The sequence below is a fragment of the Gopherus evgoodei genome, chromosome 16 (assembly GCF_007399415.2).
Source record: "Gopherus evgoodei ecotype Sinaloan lineage chromosome 16, rGopEvg1_v1.p, whole genome shotgun sequence".
NCBI lineage: Eukaryota > Metazoa > Chordata > Testudines > Testudinidae > Gopherus > Gopherus evgoodei.
The window spans coordinates 4,446,760-4,466,802 of record NC_044337.1 but is presented as its reverse complement, the minus strand read 5'-3'; the positions used below and the strand labels follow the sequence as shown (position 1 = coordinate 4,466,802).

At 44.1% G+C, this 20,043-nt stretch overlaps 1 protein-coding gene across 13 annotated transcripts in view; it reads right to left on the bottom strand.

The window, feature by feature from the left end:
• The window catches only part of ZNF618 (zinc finger protein 618), a 306,003-nt gene that overhangs the window by 128,898 nt on the left and 157,062 nt on the right, over positions 1 to 20,043 (bottom strand). For 12 of the 13 annotated variants that reach the window (XM_030535126.1, XM_030535133.1, XM_030535131.1 and 9 more), the window contains exon 2: positions 17,645 to 17,688. In XM_030535126.1, coding sequence (XP_030390986.1) covers positions 17,645 to 17,688 — 44 coding nt within the window. Of the gene's footprint in view, positions 1 to 7,579; positions 7,598 to 17,644; positions 17,689 to 20,043 lie in introns of those variants that run through there. The other variant, XM_030535134.1, reaches the window with a different exon arrangement.

Below are 20,043 nucleotides of genomic sequence, written 5' to 3'. Positions count from 1 at the left end.
CTCCCTAACACTGGCACCACCCATCAGAGCAGAAAGGAAGCAAGAGATGCTGTTGATAGCGAGAGGTTGTTACGAGGACACTGTAGATCAGTGACTCTCAACCATTTCAGACTCCTGTCCCCCTTTCAGAAGTCTGAGTTGTTCTGTGTACCCCCAAGGTTCACCTCACTTAAAACTACTTGCTTACAAAATCATACATAAAAATATGTAAGTGTCACAGCCACACTGTTACTGAAAAATTACTTACTTTCTCATTTTTACCATAATTATAATTATAAAATAAATCCATTGGAATATCAATACTGTTCTTATATTTCAGTGTGTAGTCTATAGAGCCATATAAACAAGAGCATTGTATGAAATTTTAGTTTGTACTGACTTCGCTAGTGCTGTTTATGGAGCCTGTTGTAAAAATAGGCAAGTATCTAGATGAGTTGATGTACGCCCTGGAAGACCTCTGCATATCCCCCGGGGTATGGGTACTCCAGGTTGAGAACCGCAGCTGTAAATGGCATCGGAGGACAGGGCTATGCACTCCTTGAGATGGAGGGAACTTAGATATACTAGTCACAATTTTAAAAGGGGCAAAACAATTTCTCAAGCTCCAGCTAAGGAAACTGAATTGACAGAACAGAGGTGAGGGCAAAAAAGATGACAGGATCTAGAATTAAATGAATTAAAGTGAAATACTAAAATACAATTATGTATAAAACCACAGAGAAGTAAACCATTAAAGAGGCTTCTTGTGTGTATGATTAGTGCTGGCCATTGTGGCCTCCACAGTCACTTTGTGTTGCCCACGGAACATCACCACCTCACACAGGCACTGCTTAATGTTGCAGAGGAGAGAGTCTGAATATGATTCGGAAGCGTGGTGCCCATCTTTCCTCATGTAGTCCCTCAGGACGCGCTCTCTCTCAGACCTCAAAGGGATGAGAAATGTAGGAGTCCAGGGAAAGTTAGCACTTTATTTCTAGTTTTAATTTATCTAGCTCCAGATTTCAGACATTTGATCTCAAAGATGTATACATTTTAAGGCCAGAAGAGGCCATCACAATCATCTAATCTGACCTGTCTAACACAAGCCACAGAACTTCTCCAAAATAATTCTTCTTTGAACTAGAGCAGACCTTTCAGAAAAACATTCAATCTTGACATAAAAATTACGAGTGACAGAGAATGCACCACAGCCCTTGATAAAATTTTCAGTGATTAAATTACTCTCCCTGTTAAAGCAGCAAAGAATCCTGTGGCACCTTATAGACTAACAGACGTTTTGGAGCATGAGCTTTTGTGGGTGAATACCCACTTCCTCAGATGCATCGTGGGTATTCACCCACGAAAGCTCATGCTCCAAAACGTCTGTTAGTCTATAAGGTGCCACAGGATTCTTTGCTGCTTTTACAGATCCAGACTAACACGGCTACCCTCTGATACTTGTCTCCCTGTTAAAAATCTGCCCCGTATTTTCAGTCTGAATTTGTCCAATTTCAATGTCCAGATAGTTCTAAGCAGCCATGGGACAAAAGGGAAGGTCTTCTCATGGATCAGTAACTCATTAAAAGACAGAAAACAAAGGGTAGGACTAAATGGTCAGCTTTCAGAATAGAGCAAGGTAAATAGTGGTGTCCTCCAGGGAGCCTTACTGGGACCAGCGCTCTTCAACGTATTCACAAACGATCTGAAAAAAGGGGTAAACAACGAGATGGCAAAATTTTCAGATGATACAAAACTATTCCAGATAGTTAAGTCCAAAGTACACTGCAGAGAGTTAAAAAGGGACCTCACAAAACTGGGTGACTGGGTAGGAAAATGGCAGGAAAATTCATTGTTGATAAATGCAAAATAATGCACATTGGAAAACATAATCCCAACTTTACACACAAAATGATGGGGTCTAAATTAGCTATTACTACACAAGAAAGAGATCTTGGAGTCATCAAGGAGAGTTCTCTCAAAATATCTGCTCAATATGCAGAGACAGTCAACAAAGGTAACAGAATGTTAGGGACGATTAGGAAAGGGATAGATAAGAAGACAGTAAATATCATAATACTACTATATAAACCCATGGTAGGCCCACTTTGACTCATCTCAAAACAAACAAACTAGAGTTGGTACAGAGATGGGCAAGAAAAATGAAAAGGGATATGGAACAGTTTCCATATGAGAAGAGCTTAAAAAGACTGAGACCTTTCAGCTTGGAAAAGACAACTAATGAGAGATACGATAAAGGTCTATAAAATCATGAATGGTGTAGAGAAATGAATAATATGTTACTCCTTCACATAACACAAGAACCAGAGGTCACCCAATGAAATTAATAGGCAGCAGGTTTAAAACTAACAAAATGAAGTACTTCTTCACACAGCTTACAATCAACCTGTGGAACTCATTACCCAGGTATGTTGTGAAGGCCAAAACTATAACTGGTTTCAAAAAAGAATTTGATAAGTTCATGGAGGATAGGTCTATCACTGGCTATTAGCTGAGATGGTCTTGGATGCAAACTCGTGCTCTGGTTGTCTCTAATATCTGACTGCAGAAGCTGGGAGTGGACAACAGGGGATGGGTCACTCAATGATTGCCCTGTTCTGTTCATTCCCTCGAAGCACTGAGCATCAGCCACTGTCAGAAGATGAGTAAACGGCCTATTGGCCTGACCCAGTATGGCCATTTTTATGTCCTATACCTTTGCCTGCAGATTGAAGAGCTCATTATCAAATATTTGTTCCCTATGTGGGTATTCTAGTCTAGAAATCATCCCTTAACCTTCTCGTTGTTAATCTAAAGAGACTGGGCTTTCTGAGTCATGTTTTCCATTCCTTTTATCATTCTCATGGCTCTTCTCTGAACACTCTCCAATTTATCACCATCCTTCTGGAATTGTGGACACCAGAACAGGACACAGGATTCCAGCAGCCATTGCACCAGTGCCAAATACAGAGGTAAAATAAACCCTCTACTCCTACTCGAGATTCCCCTGTTTATTCATTCAGGAATCAATCACAGTAGCTCTTATGGCTACAGAGCTGCAATTTGAGCTCATGTTCAGTTGATTATCCACCATGACGTCCAAAGTCTGATTTTTCAGTCACTTCCCAGAATAGAATTCTCATCCTATAAGTCAAGTATCAGAGGGTAGACGTGTTAGTCTGGATCTGTAAAAGCAGCAAAGAATCCTGTGGCACCTTATAGACTAACAGACCTTTTGGAGCATGAGCTTTCGTGGGTGAATACCCACTTCCTCAGATGCATCTGAGGAAGTGGGTATTCACCCACGAAAGCTCATGCTCCAAAACGTCTGTTAGTCTATAAGGTGCCACAGGATTCTTTGCTGCTTTTACATCCTATAAGTATGGCCTACATTCTTCGTTCCTAGATGTAAATGATTACATTTAGCCATACTGCTTGTGCCCAAGTTTACCTAGAAATTCAGATCATTCAGTGTCAGTGACTTGTCCTGTTCATTACTTACCACTCCCCTAATTTTTGTGTCACCTACAAACATTATCAGTGATGATTTTATATTTTCTTCCAGGTCATTAATAAAAAATTTAAATAGTGTAGTGCCAAGAACTGATTTCTGCAGGACCCTGCTAGAACCCCAATCCTTTAGAGGCTCTCCCATTGTCAGTTTTTGTGTGTTATTTCCAATGTCAGTGCTGGTTTTGTGTGTTGTCTTATATTCATGTTTGTTACAATGAGGTTACAAATGTTACAAAGAGCTATCTTTGTTATACAGAAATTTAATAAAGATCCTTATCATTAATATACTAATTATAATAACCTCAAATTAACCAGGATGCACATGCAACTCTCCAGTGGCCGGGCCTCAGTAGCACTCAGTTGGAGGAATGTGCCTTAAAAATATGCTTCAAGTGTTAAACACTGCAGCAAAATCGTTTTGACAAGCTAATGATCAATGAGGGGGAAATGCCATAACTGCAATGAGGATATGAGAAGGGACTCTTTGACAAGAGCCAATGAAGAAAAAATGAAATGCACATACTCTGGGAACAGGCTTTGCTACAAACATTTCAACACAGGCCTGACCAATGTGTGTTAAAGGGACAGAAAAGTTGTCATGCCATTCAGGAGAAATTCAGAAGAGACTGGTACTGCCATTGCCAGATTTCTGATCACTTTATCTGCCCCAGAATTATCAATGTCCAGAAGAGCTGCACTGCACTTCTCCTGGCAGGTTGTTAGATGCAAGCTAGCTTGATATGTCCCCCAAAAATGAAAGTGTATAGGATTTTGGTGCTTTGAGAAAGTGGAGACCCAGAACTCACAATAACTTGGTCTCAGTGTAAGTTACCATATAAATGCATCTTCACTATTTCTCAAATTCTTAGAAGTTGAGCAACTCAAAGCTGGACTTCTCCATAAGTGATAAAAACCTATTGCAGAAATAATAGTGAGTGGGTAGGTGTGGGAAATAAGAGAGTAATGAAAATGGAATTTTATCAGGTGACTTAGCATTTTATTCTGATAAAGCTGCACTGAAAAAGTCCGTTTATAAACTGCAGCTCTTCCTATAACATTTGGTGGAGGTAGATTATTGTTTAGAATTTTTTAAATGTCTTAACTTCAGAGGTGAACAGAATTTTCCAACTGTTCTCTACACTTCTACTTGTCCAACACACGTTGTTGGAGACAGCTGAGCAAAATAATTCTAAAGTAGTTTAGTGCTTTCATATCATGTCCACCTACATGCGGAAGATGACCCCTGCTGACAATGTTCTCTACAATAGGTCTTCTCTGGCCTAACCCTCAAGTGATGTTGAGAGTAACTTAGCAGCTAATGTACATGGAAAGATCCAGCCATTTTCAACATTGTTATAGATGTGTGATGGATACCATACTCAACCAGGTCTCTATCATGCTTTCTGTAAGAATTTTATAACAGTTTTGTTTCATCTACACCAGCAGATAAAAGTCATATTCCAACACCTGTTATAGGGATCTGGTCAGACAAGCTAATGATTAATGGCTCAATTAGTAATGGGTCATTCGTCCAGTAGAGATGTACTCTTGTCATCTTAAAACCGAGCAACTACAATTTATTTGTATTGTAGTAGCACCTCCGATTCCAATGCGCTAGGCACTGTGAGAGCCACGTTCTGAGTACTGTTGCTGCACCACAACTGCTGAGTTCTTGTTGGTGATGAGATATCCCAGCACGCCTGAGACGGACATCAGCAGCAGCACATATAGTCAGTGCTGGAGCAAGGAGCCTGCTTATGCAGAACATGTCACTCCCATTTTCACTCAGCATTCACTGGCATTTGCAGTATGATTATTTTTCTCACCTTTGGTCAGTTATTTGGGGGTGAAAGACAATGCCTGGTCTGCATTTTGGATGGCAGAAGTGACTGCTGTGTGCTTACTTAAAGTGGGAAACACATTATGTCCCATGCTCTCTAGGTCAACATGTTCAGGGAGCTGGGGTTTCTCCGTCATTCTGTTTGTAGATCAAGTCAAAAATGGATATTTACAACACCCTGTGCTTTGATTTAAATCAACCTCAGCAACTTGTAGCCAATTCAGGGTCGGTTTGATTAGCCTCAACCCCCTCCTGGCACTGCAGAAACAGGCACATGCTGGCAAGACTGCAGCTCAGTGGATGATGAACCTAAAATTCCTCCATCCCCACTGCCATAGAGGAGGCACAGGCATCCCACCAACCAGCTGCTGGGCCACAAGACACATGCAAACGCATGGAATGATTTTGGCAAGTGCCTTGTGCTCTCAAGGGAAGAAGGAAGAAATGTGAAGTAAATTGGCGTACTGCCCCTCTGAAGGAAGATGAGCCCACAGCACCCTTCCTTGCTCTTGCCTCCAAAGCAGAACATTTCCAGCTCTTCTGCATTCCCCCAAAACACGGGCTGAAAAGTAGCTTCGCAAGTATTCTGTAGGCACAAAGACCAATATTTAGGGTTCCTTGGATGAAAGTTGCTAAATAAATGCAAAGTGTTATGATACAGTGCTTTAAATCAGAAGAATCTAAAAGTGCTTTAGAAATTACACAGTGTACAGAACCATTTCACCCACCCCTGAGATGCTGCCAACTCAGGAGCAAAATGCAACAGCTGTTGGAGAGCCCAGACCAATGTTACGCAACACCATAGGGCAGGAAGTGGAAACAATTATACATGGTGTAATATTCACTGGGGCTTTAGAGTCCTGAAATACACAACAGTAACATCTCAAAGAAGGGCCAAATATAGCTCACGCCACCACATTCATGACTGGCTACATTTCCTGGTCACATGACGCTGCCTGTAAGAGCCTTCACATCCTAAACTTTGTTTAATGAAAGAAATGCTACAAATTAACTGACTGACTATGTTATATAAACCAATGGCAGTACAAGAACGGGATCATTATATGAAATTAAGAAGCAGACACTCCAACCTGGACTTCAATTTTTATACCTGCTGAAAAATCTCCTTGGCAATCTAAATATAGTATTTTAATTATGTGCCCATCCTCCAGGGAAGCTGCATTGTTTCAGCTCTTTTTAAAACAGGTAAAGTACAGAACTTTATCAGGTTGACCAAATTCTAGCAAACAAAAGTTAAAATTCAAAACAGAACAGAAATTGAGAGCCACAGTGAATTCATATGGCATTAACAAAATTAATCCCAAGAACTATGCTGTTCTTATTAAGGACACCTTGAGGATGATTCAAAAAAGAAAGTTTAATAAAGCACTGATTGCCTTATCCACTGTAAGAAATAGGAAAAGCTCAGTGTTTGCCAAATGGGAAAGAATGTAACCAGTGAGGGAAAAAAATGTAATTCTTGCAAACAACTGAGGTTAAAAACTAAATTTAAGTCTATAATAAAATGGTTACCAGCATCTTTAAATTTTTAAACACAGAAATGATTAAGGATTTACATATAAGGAAATAATAAAAACTCAGTCTATACTGCTTGACTAAGAGATGACTGGTGGGGACATGATAACTGCCCACAGATATCTGTAGGTCCTCGGATACTACAGAGACAAACATGGTATAAATGCTTAAAATGGATTAGATTAGACTGATACTGTGCTGATCCAAGAGATGAGAACTGCAGGATGAGTGGGACGAAAATAAGCAAAAGGAAATGTGGACAGAACAGTAAACAAAACTGCATGATAGCAAGAGCCGTTGGGCTGAGGACTGGTGCAAATAAAGGGTTGGCCGCCCCTTCACTGGTGACATTTACAGTTGAACTATATAAAGCAGTAGAGGAAAATCCTCCACAATGGGAAAAACCTCCACAATGGCCAGACATTAGGGCGGAATTAGATGAGCCAAGGAAAAATTATTGACTTGGAATTCTTCTTTCACAATGTTATTACCATTGGGTGTGAGCTTCTTAGGGTGAGACAGGTTCAAATTCCTCTAACACGTGGAATTTTTAACCCTTTGAAGCACTGACATTTGGGCAAGATGGTCTGCTGCCTAAGATCACATGCTGATACACACCACTGGAAACCGGATGTCTCCATGAGTTATCGTCATTTCTCCTGCATACACATTTCTGGCAGTATTGCTTTGTTTTAGCTTCAAGGAAAGACTCACTGTTTGGTGTTCCTTTAGCTTCAGTCCCGGTATTTCACCTGGGGAGATCCAATCTTTTCCTCCTCCTCCTAAGTTGGTTGGTGTTTTGGGGCATGGCTTGTGAGACCTTGTAAGACTGTATCAAGTTTCATTATGACAGAAGAACTTCTGTAATTTCTTGCCTAACTGGCAACACCTTCCTCTGGTTCTGATGTGAGACAAATCTCGAGATTTTTTACTCTCCAGAGCTGGGAATCCTCTGCATATAGCTTCTTTCCAGAGGAGAAAATTACTCACCTGCGGTTCTGTTTCTTTGAACAACTCATCACCTTGGGGGGAGGGATAGATCAGTGGTTTGAGCATTGGCCTGAGTTCAGTCCTTGAGGGGGCCATTCAGGGAATTGGGGTAAAAATCTGTCTGGGGATTGGTCCTGCTTTGAGCAGGGGGTTGGACTAGATAACCTCCTGAAGTCCCTTCCAACCTTGATATTCTATGATACCACACAGAATTCCCAAACTGCCTCTCCTCCCCTCAGGCTATGGGATCCTGTTCCAAGATAGGGGGGTTCAGGAGGTTGGCTTATACAGTTTGAGAGGCTTCTTGTAACTAAAATCATCATTTGGGTTTTTATACCTCTTTATGCATTTTTTCCACCAGGGGATGTCACTGCTTGATGGCAGATCCCTGACAGAGAAGCCAGAACTACATGGAGGAGAAAGAGGGAGTCAGCAGTTTAGTGCTGCCCCGATGGTGGCAGCAGAGGTGCTGTGAGATTTTCCCACAGTGACCAGGAGGAAGTCCCCTGGCAGTGCTTGGACCCTCTTTCTATGAGGTATGGACCTTAGCGGGAGGATCCCAAATCGGAGCAGGGAATGGCTGCCAGGGGGCAGGAGAGGGAGCTGCTGCTGAGGCTGACCAGGAGAGAGCCAGAGAAGGGGCTACTATTTCCTTATCCTCTCTACCCACAGCCATTAAAGCAACATCCTCTCTAAGCTACAGCTCAAGCTACTCAGGAACCCAGCTGCAAACTGGCCACCTGCATTCCGGCAGGGCTAGGCCTTGCTTGCATGGGATGAGGGTTGCAGCACAGTTCTGTTACCATGATTTGGTCGGGGCTACCCAGGTGAAACCCTAGCATATTACAGCCCTGCTGGAACCCAACCACATTGTAACTGTATCCCCTCAACATGGCTGCAATTTTAGTGTAGACATGACGTAACAGGCCCATGTCCCCATCAGGGAAGCTCCAACTCAGCAAAGCTCCACTCTAGCAACCTCCTGCTCAGCACCACCCTACCAAAATAGGAAACATTTGAGATACCCACAAGGAGCACTTCTGCTAAGGGCCCCCATATCACTAAAGCAATAGCTGCTTTAGGGACCTTGGTTACAGCATAGTTACACATTGTAATATGATCCAGCTGTGTCCTCACACCTGGGTTCTAACCTGGGAAGGTCCAGGGTTTTAGCTCAGTTAAGGGAAAGCGATTAAGTCACTTCTGCACAACATTGGGCTGTAGTGGCAGCTGTATCATAGCTAGGTCCAAGCTTCCATCCAGCTCCATTCCCTCCCCCAAGCAGATCCAGTTCCTAGGCCAGGGCTGATCTATTCACCAGGAGCCTCACATATTTTAAAAGTATAGTTAAGGATGAAACCAACTAACAATTCTTTAAAATAAACAGCCAACAGAGGGATTATCCTTCCTTCCTCAGCCACACACCGGGTAATAACAATAATTATACAAAACTGCATCTTGCATGAGGCTGCATGGGACCCTAGTGACACAAGAAAGTACAAGAGCTAAGTGGTTTGTCAGACAAAATTGCATATTTGTTTTTGCTCTGTGTTGTAAGATCCAAAGCCCACCATTTGAATGCTGACATTTATTGTTTGGAAGTAATTAGCTTCACCACAGTATTACTGAGGTTCCCAACATTTAACAAGTGAAAACAGTGTATTTCTGAACAATTCCCACCCCCTCAAAAGGATTTCTATCATAAGTACATAGGGAACAAACGGATTGTCATACTGGACCAGACCAGTGGTGTATTTAATCCAGATATTTCAGAGGACTATGCATGAAATGCTGCAGCAGGCAGTTGTGGGATAACTTGCCCTTGGGAAATTTTTCTCCTAACCTGAATACAAGCAGGATTTTGCCTTGAAATACACCTATACTCCAATATAACGCTGTCCTCGGGAGCCAAAAAATCTTACCTCGTTATAGGTGAAACGACGTTATATTGAACTTGCTTTGATCCACCGGAGTGCGCAGCCCACACTCCCAGAGCGCTGCTTTACCGTGTTATATGCACATTCATGTTATATCAGGGTAGAGGTGTAGAATGGCTTACAATCCTTCCAAAACACTTGTTTATTCTTTTAATATTCATTCTTATAGCTCTGGATGTTCTCAATATCCATATAAATGTCTAATCTCTTTCTGAATCCTGCTAAGCTCTTGGCCTGAACAATGTCTTGTGGCAATGAGTTCTAACTGCTAATAGGGCTTTAAGTAAAATAAAAGTATTTCCTTTTATCGATTTTGAATTTGCTACCTTTTAATTTCATTGAATATCTGCTTTTTCTTGCATTCTAAGACAGGGAAAATAGAAGATTCTGATCTACCTTCTCTAGACCATTCATTACATTCTCACCCCCCACCCTCCCACACTTCTCATTTGTCTCCTCTCTAAGGTGAACAGTCCTCTTTTTTCAGTCACCCTTCATAACAAAGTTTCCATGCCCTTAATCACTATTGTCAAGTTCTCAAAATTCCACACTAACGAACATGCACTGATATGTGGGGATCACAGGCAAGTGAAAAGGTTAGGAAGGAGTTGGGGTTTTCCGTCTTACATCACTAATTCTCAGTTTAAAACAGCTGCAGAATGAACTGTAGCTATTTCAAAGGCAGCAAGTGCTAGACACTTCAGATTGAAACAGCAAAAGGCAAGACTTTTAAATGGTATAAAATCAATTAAATGCAATGAATAAATGACTATAAAGGAGCACTGCTACAAGAACGTAGTGAGATCAAGCACACGAAATTCAGAAACTCTAAAAAGATAAGGTTGCTTTGGCAACCCTAAACTGCCTGTATATTTTATGATATCCAGTAATATGAAGAGCTTAAATTATGGCTTACAACTGACAAGGGACAGTTTCAAATGGCCATAACTTTATAAAAGCAATAACAGATATCTCCAACAAAACAAAGGCCTCATTGAGGACTCTGTCAAAGACAGCAAAGAGTCCTGGGGCACCTTATAGACTAACAGACATTTTGGAGCATGAGCTTTTGTGGGTGAATACCCACTTCGTCGGATGCATGTAGTTTTTTGCGGCTTATCTAAAAGCATACCTAGATTTTTTTTGTTTAAATTAGTAAAGGTTTTTTTCACCTTCACATAAATAAAATAAAATGGCTAAAAAGACTTTGCTCAAGTTTTTCAAAAAAAATGTAAAGATTGTGAAAAAATCAAACCTGGGAAGCTTCAACCCTTGTTCTTTGTGCACACAAATTTATGGGAGTAAATTCTGGCACTTAGACAGCTAAGTGTCTCTTTCTGTGCACAAACTGGGTACGCGCCTGTTTAAGTGGTACCGTTTATGCCAACAAGGAATTGCAGGCACAAAACAACACAGGTGTAACGTTTGCACATTCAGAAGGGAGGTGACTACAGAAAAACTGAGGGACACAATTGTGCCACCATTAGAGGCACCCGCTACACCGCAATACACCCAGTAATTCCTATGCTAAAAAAGTCTGTATTGAAAACTAAGGAAATTGAACTAGATGTTGGTAGGACTAGAGACATTAGAAAAGGAAAAGAATTGCTAGGTCACTTTATCCATCCATCTTCTGATGGCCAATACAAAGTTGTTCCCTGCAGTGCTTTGTCCAGGCTAGTTTTCAAAGACTCTACTACTGCCATTGTATCTGGGCCATCAGGCTTTCCAAACCCTGTATTATTTTGTTTTTTCTCTGCATCTCTTCAAATATCTTCTGTATGTATGGGATGTGGGCTTGGAAGGATTACATTTGTATCAGTAAATGTCAGTAAATGATTTCCCTGTACACACACAAAAACCCAATGAAAAAATATTTCCATTGATAATAACAGAAATTTACAGATAGGCAGAGAAAGAATAATGGCTGCTTGAGACCTTTTATTAGAGTTTGATTTAAGGATATTTATTTTGTCTATTTTGACATGTGCTGTTAACAATTTGTGTTTTAATGGTTATAAAGCTTTAACTTTTGGAATCTCAATGTCTACTGTTATTAACTAATTGTCTGAACCCTTCCCCCATACCTTCGCAGCTTGAGAAAATTTAAATCGATACAAAGTGGAAAAAAATGTTTTAAATAAACATCAATATTACCCGTCAAAATTATAAAAAAATAAAATTGAACTCTGCTGAGCCTAACAATATGTAAGTCTCATACTAGTGACACTTCAGTAGGGACATTTTGGGGATATAATAAAAGGCCTGCTTAACATATGGTCAACTGGATGCCCAGGAGTCTGCCTAAGCTGTGCTGGCCACCTAGCATTCCTGAAGACCATCTGGACATGCAATGTAGCACATTCCAGAAGTAAATATTGTCATTACTTATCATTTTTAAGCATCTAGAAGTCCTCAGCAAGAGAGAGCAACAAAGTACTAGGCAACTGGGATGTGTGGGAAGTGAATACAAGGAAAGGAAGATGGCACTCTCTAGACAACCAAATGATACTGCTTTAATAATGGCGCCTGAAAGATATGAGAGAGCAGCTGGAAGATAAGAGTTTGGTTGTGCCATGGTAGAATGTGCCCCACCTGATGGATTAAACTTCAGCAGATCCTTTATTAGCAGACAGACAGAATAGCATGTCCGAGCAAATGGGGGAAAACAAAAGCACAATATAAAGCTTTAAAAGAGGGACTGAGCAGTGATGCTGAGGAGTGATTTCAGGTGCCCAGCGTCAAGGAGCTTCAGGTGCCAGGATAAAAGCATTATGTCCAGATGAGATCCATTATATTGCAGTGCTTCTGTGCACCCCCTGAAGCCAGATGAGAAAGCCACACTGACAACAGACTCAGGCCTTATCTACGTTGGGGGCGGGAGGGAGGGTATTAATGAACATGATTCTATGAGTCTATGATTCTATGATTGCACTGGAATAGGTTACCTAGGGAGGTGGTGCAACCTCCTTCCTTAGAGGTTTTTAAGGTCAGGCTTGACAAAGCCCTGGCTGCGATGATTTAGTTGGGAACTGGTCCTGCTTTGACCAGGGGGTTGGACTAGATGACCTCCTGAGGTCCCTTCCAACCCTGATATTCTATGATTCTATGAACACTGAATTTCTGTGCATTAACTGAGGGGTATTAGGCAGTCCACAATAACTGCATACACTCATATAAAATGGTTTCTACTCCAGTACGGATTGGTGTTTATACACCGCAGGGACTTTGTGATGATTTTGTGTACGACATTCTAGGTGGGTATCTAATGATGCTTTGCTTCACGGCTGGACTCTATGAATTCTGGGAGTTCTCTCACTGTGTATTGTGAGATACATAAGGGAAGTTAGCTAGAAGCAAGCGGACCTGTGGGTTTTGGGATCAAACTTAACAACTTCTGTGATTCCTCTCCTGCCTCCTGTGATTCATCTCTTGTGAGCTTGCGCCATTCCTCACTACGAGCACTCTTCTCTTGCGATCATGGATGAAGCAGTGTTCCAGGGTGAGGTGCTGACAACCACCAATACAAAGATGCTGGTGGAGAGTTCTTTGAGATCTCGCCGCCAAGTGGCAATGGCTTTGACGGTCAGTCGCAGGCTGTGGTAGTTGAAAGACATTCCATTACATGAATCTGTATTTGCTAACAGTGGCCTACAGTAATCATTGCAGTGGAAATGGTTTCATTCCACACACAAGACGACTGCCCACCAAGAAGAAAGGAAGAAAAGATTTATAACCTTAGAGCTCAGTTACAACATTATGACAAAGAGCTAATTAATTAGGTTACAGCGATCAATACAGCCCAAGACCTTCAGAAAAAGCTGCTGGGTAAAATTTTCAAAAGCGCCTAAGGGCCAGATTATAAAAGTTATTAGACACCTAACTCATGAATTGGAGTTAGCAGCCCAGGCCCTAAGTGACTTAGGAACCTAAATCCCATTTTCAAAAGGGACTAAGTCTCATTAGGCTCCTAAGTTAGCTGGGCATTTTTAGAAACTTTACCACTTGCTAGAGAAGCCACATTCTTATAACACCAGCCACATAGTCCCCTCTCTATTCTGATGTGCCCCAGCCCACCCCCCCAGCCCATTTAAATGCACCGCCCACCCACAGGGATGCCATATCCTCGCCTCTGCATGGCACCTCCCCCTTCCTATGTGCCATATGGCCCCCTCTGGGCCGATATATTCCCTATATGTCGTCTCTCCTCTTCCCCGCCATGGCCACCCACTGCATGAACCATGAAGCCCCCTTTTTGCTCTGCCCCATTGTCTTGCACATGACACAGAACTCCCTCTGCATTTTGATCTGTGCTCCTCCACCTCCCACTGGTGCCAAGCGGCCCCCTCTCCACTCCAACATTCCTCCTCTCTCTCTCTCTCTCTCTCTCTCGTTTTTCCCACAAAATGTTTTCTCCTGGTAGATGAGTTCAGCGGTTCTCAAACTGTAGGTTGGGAGCCCAAAGTGGGTCACGACCCTGTTTTAATGGGGTCACCACGGCTGGTGTTAGTGAGACTTGCTGCGGCCAGATGCAAAGCCAAAGCCTGAGCCCCACCACCCGGGGACAAAGCAGAAGCCCGAGCCCCCCTGCCCAGGGCTGAAGCCAAAGTGGCAGGGCTCAGGTTACAGGCTAAAGCCCTTGGGCTTCGCTTTGGTGTGGCTCGGGCTTTGGCTTTGGATACCTGTCCAGGGCGGCAGAGCTCAGGCGGGCTCGGGCTTTGGTCTCCGTTCCTAGGGTTGTGCGATAATTTTTGTTGTCAGAAGGAGGTCACGGTGCAATGAAGTTTGAGAACCCCTGAGTTTGTCACTTTGCTAGTTGCTGGCTTTGTCCTGATCTTGCCTGCTCCTTTATGAGCTGGCTGAATGTCAGCATTTCAATAAGGAACAGGTGGGAGGCTGCCTCTTACAGTACATTCAGGATCGGCTAAATAATTTGATTATTATTGAGCAAAGTTAATTCTATGAAAAAGTCACTTCCTGCTCCATGGTCACACCATCTCAGCCAAAGCTCTTTGGCACGTGCAGCTAAACTGTGGAATGGGAGGCTGATTATGGAACGTTTGTGTCTGATCAACAAAGACAGCAAACTTGCCATTCTTCCACACTGCCAAGGCTTTGTGGCTGACCACTCCATCAGTGATAGCATATATTTCCAGACTGCCATTCACTCTGCAGATTTCCACCGCTCTTTAAGAACTACTCTCTGGGTAGATAAGTATCAGTTCACCCAACAGTGAAATGCAGTCAACTCTAGGGTAAATTGCATGCTCATGGGACTGTCTCAGGTTTTGTAAATCTGTTCTAGGTAATTTCTGCCATGGCCTGTTTCCCAGGACTTTGGGGAAGCAAGAGGCAGCTGCAGCACCGCTGTGCACTCCTACAGCTTGACAGCATAGATTCCAGGGCTTATCTCCCCCACTCTCACTCCCTGATGGCTGAATGTCTCAGCTGCAGCTCCTGAGATGAGACAGTTGGGAAGGAAGGAAGGAAGGGTGAAGTCAGATAATAATATATAATATATGAAGATATACTTATCTCACAGAACTGGAAGGGACCCCGAAAGGTCATCGAGTCCAGCCCCCTGCCTTCACTAGCAGGGCCAAGTACTGATTTTGCCCCAGATCCCTAAGTGGCCCCCTCAAGGATTGAACTCACAACCCTGGGTTTAGCAGGCCAATGCTCAAACCACTGAGCTATCCCTCCTCAAGATCTGGGGCTTAAGGGCAGGGATGAGCTGGATGAGGGAAAATTTCTGAAGCAAGCATGAGGTCAAGCCCTCAGCAGGGTATGTCACATTCTGAAGATTTCCCTGCTTTTTCCTACTACTCATCATAGAAGCAGATACCTTAAAATTGACCAGAATTTACCCAACTTCTCTGGTGGCTGGAGACTGAAAAGGTCCCCTTCTGCATGTTTGAAAAACTGTCCCTTGAGAAAAATGTCAAAGGCTGGCAACTATGGGGAAGCAACTGCTATTGTGATGGGGCGTCTGCCCCACACTGGCATGTAAGGGGCTAAAAGAGCCGTAAAGAAGGCTGCATAGGAAACAGCCAATAGGAGAGAGACTGCGAGGGGCAGCCAATCAGGGCCCAGCAGGCCCATATAAGAAGAGCCGCTGGGTCAGTTGCTGCCTGGAGCTCAAGGAGGGAGAGCTGGGTTCCTAGCAGATGGATGGAAGATAGCACCCTGGACAGAGCAGTGCTGGCAGGGACTGGGGGAGTGAGAGGGAGCTTCTGGGTGGCTGCTAGGACTGACCTGCTGAAGCTCTGAGGTAAGGGTGAAGATGGAGGGAAGTGGTTCAGGGAAATGTATTGAGAAGTAGGAGGGGACAAAGCATGTGGCTGCCATCTTCACAGTCCCTGGAGTAGTGAGTGGGCCTGGGTCCCTCTCCCTACTCACTACTAGGGAAGTGGCTGGACACTTGGACTGCAGTACTGATCCCTGGAAAGGGGGAAGCACAGATGGTGACACACCCAAAGGGCCGTGTCATGAAGCAGATGCTGTGGTCCCTGGAGCAACGCAGGTCAGAGAGCAGATGTGATGGCGGGTGAGGCACCATCAGGAGGGGGTGTACCAACCTGCAGAGCTAATCCCCAAGATGGCCAGCATGGTGAGTTGAACCCCATCACACTATTCAATTCCAAGACTTATCGTTCTCACTTTATAGAAATGTTCATCAATAAAAAATAAAAATCCTGATACAGACGCACCATGGGCAAATCACTCCATGATCCTAGCCACATGGTGCATCACAGGTCCTAATGGGGCCTCAGAAAAACTAGTGAACACAAGATTCCTCAAAAGCACAAACTAGGCAGGAGATGGGGCCCACCCCCTTCATATCAGATTCCATTAGCCTGTCCCTCACCCCACTCATGTCCCTCATTTATTCTGTACAGCCTCTCCTACCTCACCAACACAGACACACATGCTGCTCCTTCTGCTTCCTAGGGGGTTTCTCTGCTTGGAATGGGGCTGAGTCAGGAACTCCCAGTTTTCACATAGACACTTTATAGATTAGAAAAGAAAGCGATACATTTTCCTGTTCCCACTGTCCCCACCCCTGGCTTTCACCGCAGAGGTAGAATTTAGTCCTGTGCCATAGAGGGCAGTACTGGCTCTAGGCACAAACCCACAATGCCATAATTCCAGCTCTGCTTGGAGCAGCAGCAATCGCCAACACAAGAGCCTTGCTCTGGGGGGCCTAACATTGCTTCTGTCTGCACAGGAGAAGGTACTCAGCCCCTACCCACCTGAGCAAAGGATTGTTTGTGTGTGCTAGGAGCTGCAGAGGCTGGGCTTCCCCTTGTCCTGGCCACTGACATGCTGCAGTGACAGTCACCTCCTTGTCCCCTGCCATGTGGGATGCACTGGAGCCAGCAGCTGAGTTGCCTCACTTTTGGAAGGGACACCTAGCACAGGGCCCTGTGGTGGTGGCCACTCTCTTCCTGAGGAGCAGCAGGGTGGCTTGCAGCCCAGAGTCATGGCAATGGGAGCCCTCCCCTGCCCAGAACAAGAGAGGGCCTAGTCTCCTCTCATAGCAGACATGGGGCCACCAACTTACTACTTCTGCAGGAGATTGCCTGCAGACTCAGGCAGACGTCCCTGCACTGGTTACACTTAGGGCAAGTTTTTCTTTACAGACATGAAGACTAGAAACTTTGTGTGACTCTAGGAGCCAGGGCCCTAGAAACAGGCCTATGGTTCCTATGCTTTAATCAGGCTCCTGCCCCATACCTTGCTCCGTGGCTGTCATCTCTGACTCCTACTCCAGAGACTGGCACTGCACAAAGACAGAATTGCCAAGAATATTCACATCACAGCCAGAGGTGAGAGAAACACGGCCACATACCTGCTTGAAGAGCTTCTCTTCCCAGTACTGCTGCTCTCATCAGCCTAGAGAACAAGAGACAAACAAGAGCTGGTTAGGGTCAGACAGAGAAAAGATTCACACTTTGTAACTTTTCCCAATAATAACAAGATAATATTCTGCACTGATAGTCTCTCGCTTTGTCCATCCTGCAGGCTGCACTCCCACCCCCAACTTTTCAGTCCCCTTTCTTCTGGATGAAAACGGGAGTTAAGTGAGGGGCAATGGAGGATAGAAATTATTATTTGTACTTTGGAAATGCCAAAGGCCACAGTCAGAAAGTAGTTCCCCATCTTGCTGGGTGCTGTGTAGACACATTAGATTGCTAGTTCACTGGGACAGGGACCATCTCTCTGTTCGGCATTCGTACAGAACCTAGCACACTGGAGTCCTGGCCCATGACTTGGCTCACAAGTGCTAGGATGATGAAAAACGACAACAATTGTCATTAGGACACCACAGTCCTGGCCATTGAAATGTCTATAGTTTTAGGCCCCAATCCTGCAAAAACTTACATACATGCTTAACTTTTGCATTTGGTGGGACTGCTTGTGAGCTTAAAGCTAACCACATGCATAAGGTTTTGACAGATCAAGGCCTAATTTATAGCAGAGCTCAGCAAGTCAGGTAAGATGGTGGTGAAGCCGAGGGTTATGGCAATATGGCCGTGCAGTAACGTGGGCGAGCTCTGGATACAACTCACTGATTCCAAACTGCTGTAAAGTGTTGGGGAGGGGGCTTTAAAAAAAACATTATCTCCAACTGCTCCCCAAGCCAGCTCTCCTGACTGGGCTGATTTCTTGCAGCTAGTCACAGCAGAGGTGGCTTCCGAGAAGAGATGAGGAGGAGAGGGAAGCAGTTTCATGGGATCAGTTCAGGGAGGCACTCCATGTGTGAGGGTCAGCATGGAGGAAGTGCAGAGGTGGCCGTTGGAGGAGCGGCCCAACAGGATAACATGTGAAAAGGAGGTTTGGGCCCTAAACTGCTTAACATGAGCTGAGAACCGAACCCTATGGTGATAAGCAGTGAGGAGATCAGCCCCCTCCCAGTTATCGGCACCAGAGCTTCTTTGGATCATTTTAAAGCTGTGTCCATCTCTCCTGCAAAGCCCATTTTTCAGAGTGGAGCAATTTTGGAGCATGTGGTGTGGGCCCAACCGACATAACAATGACCCAAACTCTTACAACCTTTCTGGAAAAATACAAATATAAATAACCAGCTAAATGGCAAACTGCCCTGTTTTATGTTGAGCTGGGGCCTCCAGTAAAAAGCAGCAGCAGATTCATTCCCACCAGTCTGAGCCAGCGGCAGTTACAATACTGGATCCTTCAAACGCAAGAGCAAAGGTAAAGGCTTGTTTCCTTTCCTGTAACTGAGACCAGCTGAAGGTTCTGTCCAAGAAAATAAAACTTCATTGTCGGGGCCAGAGTTTCCAAACAGAGTGAGAGGATCGCTTCAGCAGATCCTTTGGTTTGGAGACTCGTTCTGCCTTTCCTGTGCTCTCCCTGCACTGAGAACTACAGCCGCTGGCAGGTGGGCAACTGCATGGTGTGGGGGTGGGGCAGGGTCCCAAGACCAGCATCACCATAGCCTTTACGCCGGCGGGATTTGCCTGGCAGCACATAATTCAATGGCCTTCTGTGTGAAGGGGGACAAGAGATCCTCCAGGACGGAAGGTGGGACTGCAACCATCCAAGTAGGTGAAAATTTGGGCCTCAGCAGGACCATGTCCCTTTAACACACTATGGGAGAGGCCTGAAGATGTACACTTTGGTCAAAGCTCCCACGGGACGGCACAGCCATGGGCTCTGAAAACAGCACTCACTGTGGCGTTTGACTAGGGACATTTTGTGTCATTTATTTATTATATAGCATCTGAGCACTTCAAGATACTAATGAGTCATATCCTCATCCTAACTCTGCATAGGTGAGAAGTAGTATTATCCCTCCTGTACAGATGAGGAACTAACTGATACACAGAGAAATTGTGACTTGTCCAAGACACACAAGATGTCTGTGGCAGAGCCAGCTCTCCTATCCCCCTGTCAATCAATCTGCACAACTCTCCTGTTCATCAGGAACTCTATGAGTCCCATTAACAGAAGAGGACGCTGAGATCATGAGTATAAGTGACCTGGCCAAAGCCACAGAGGCAGTCACAGCGCCAGAGCTGAGTTAGAACCTGGGAGACATGAGTCTCTGTCCTGTGCTTAGATCACTCGAGCCTCTCACCCCTGGACAAACCATCTTCTACTAGTTAGTCTGTAGAAAGTGTGACCTCTGGATCCCCAGATTCAGTTAGAAGACTGGTTTTCTTGTTTTTCTAAACAAACCTGGCTCACTCTGTAATTGGAAAGGGTCAAGCTCCCTCCCCTCACTCA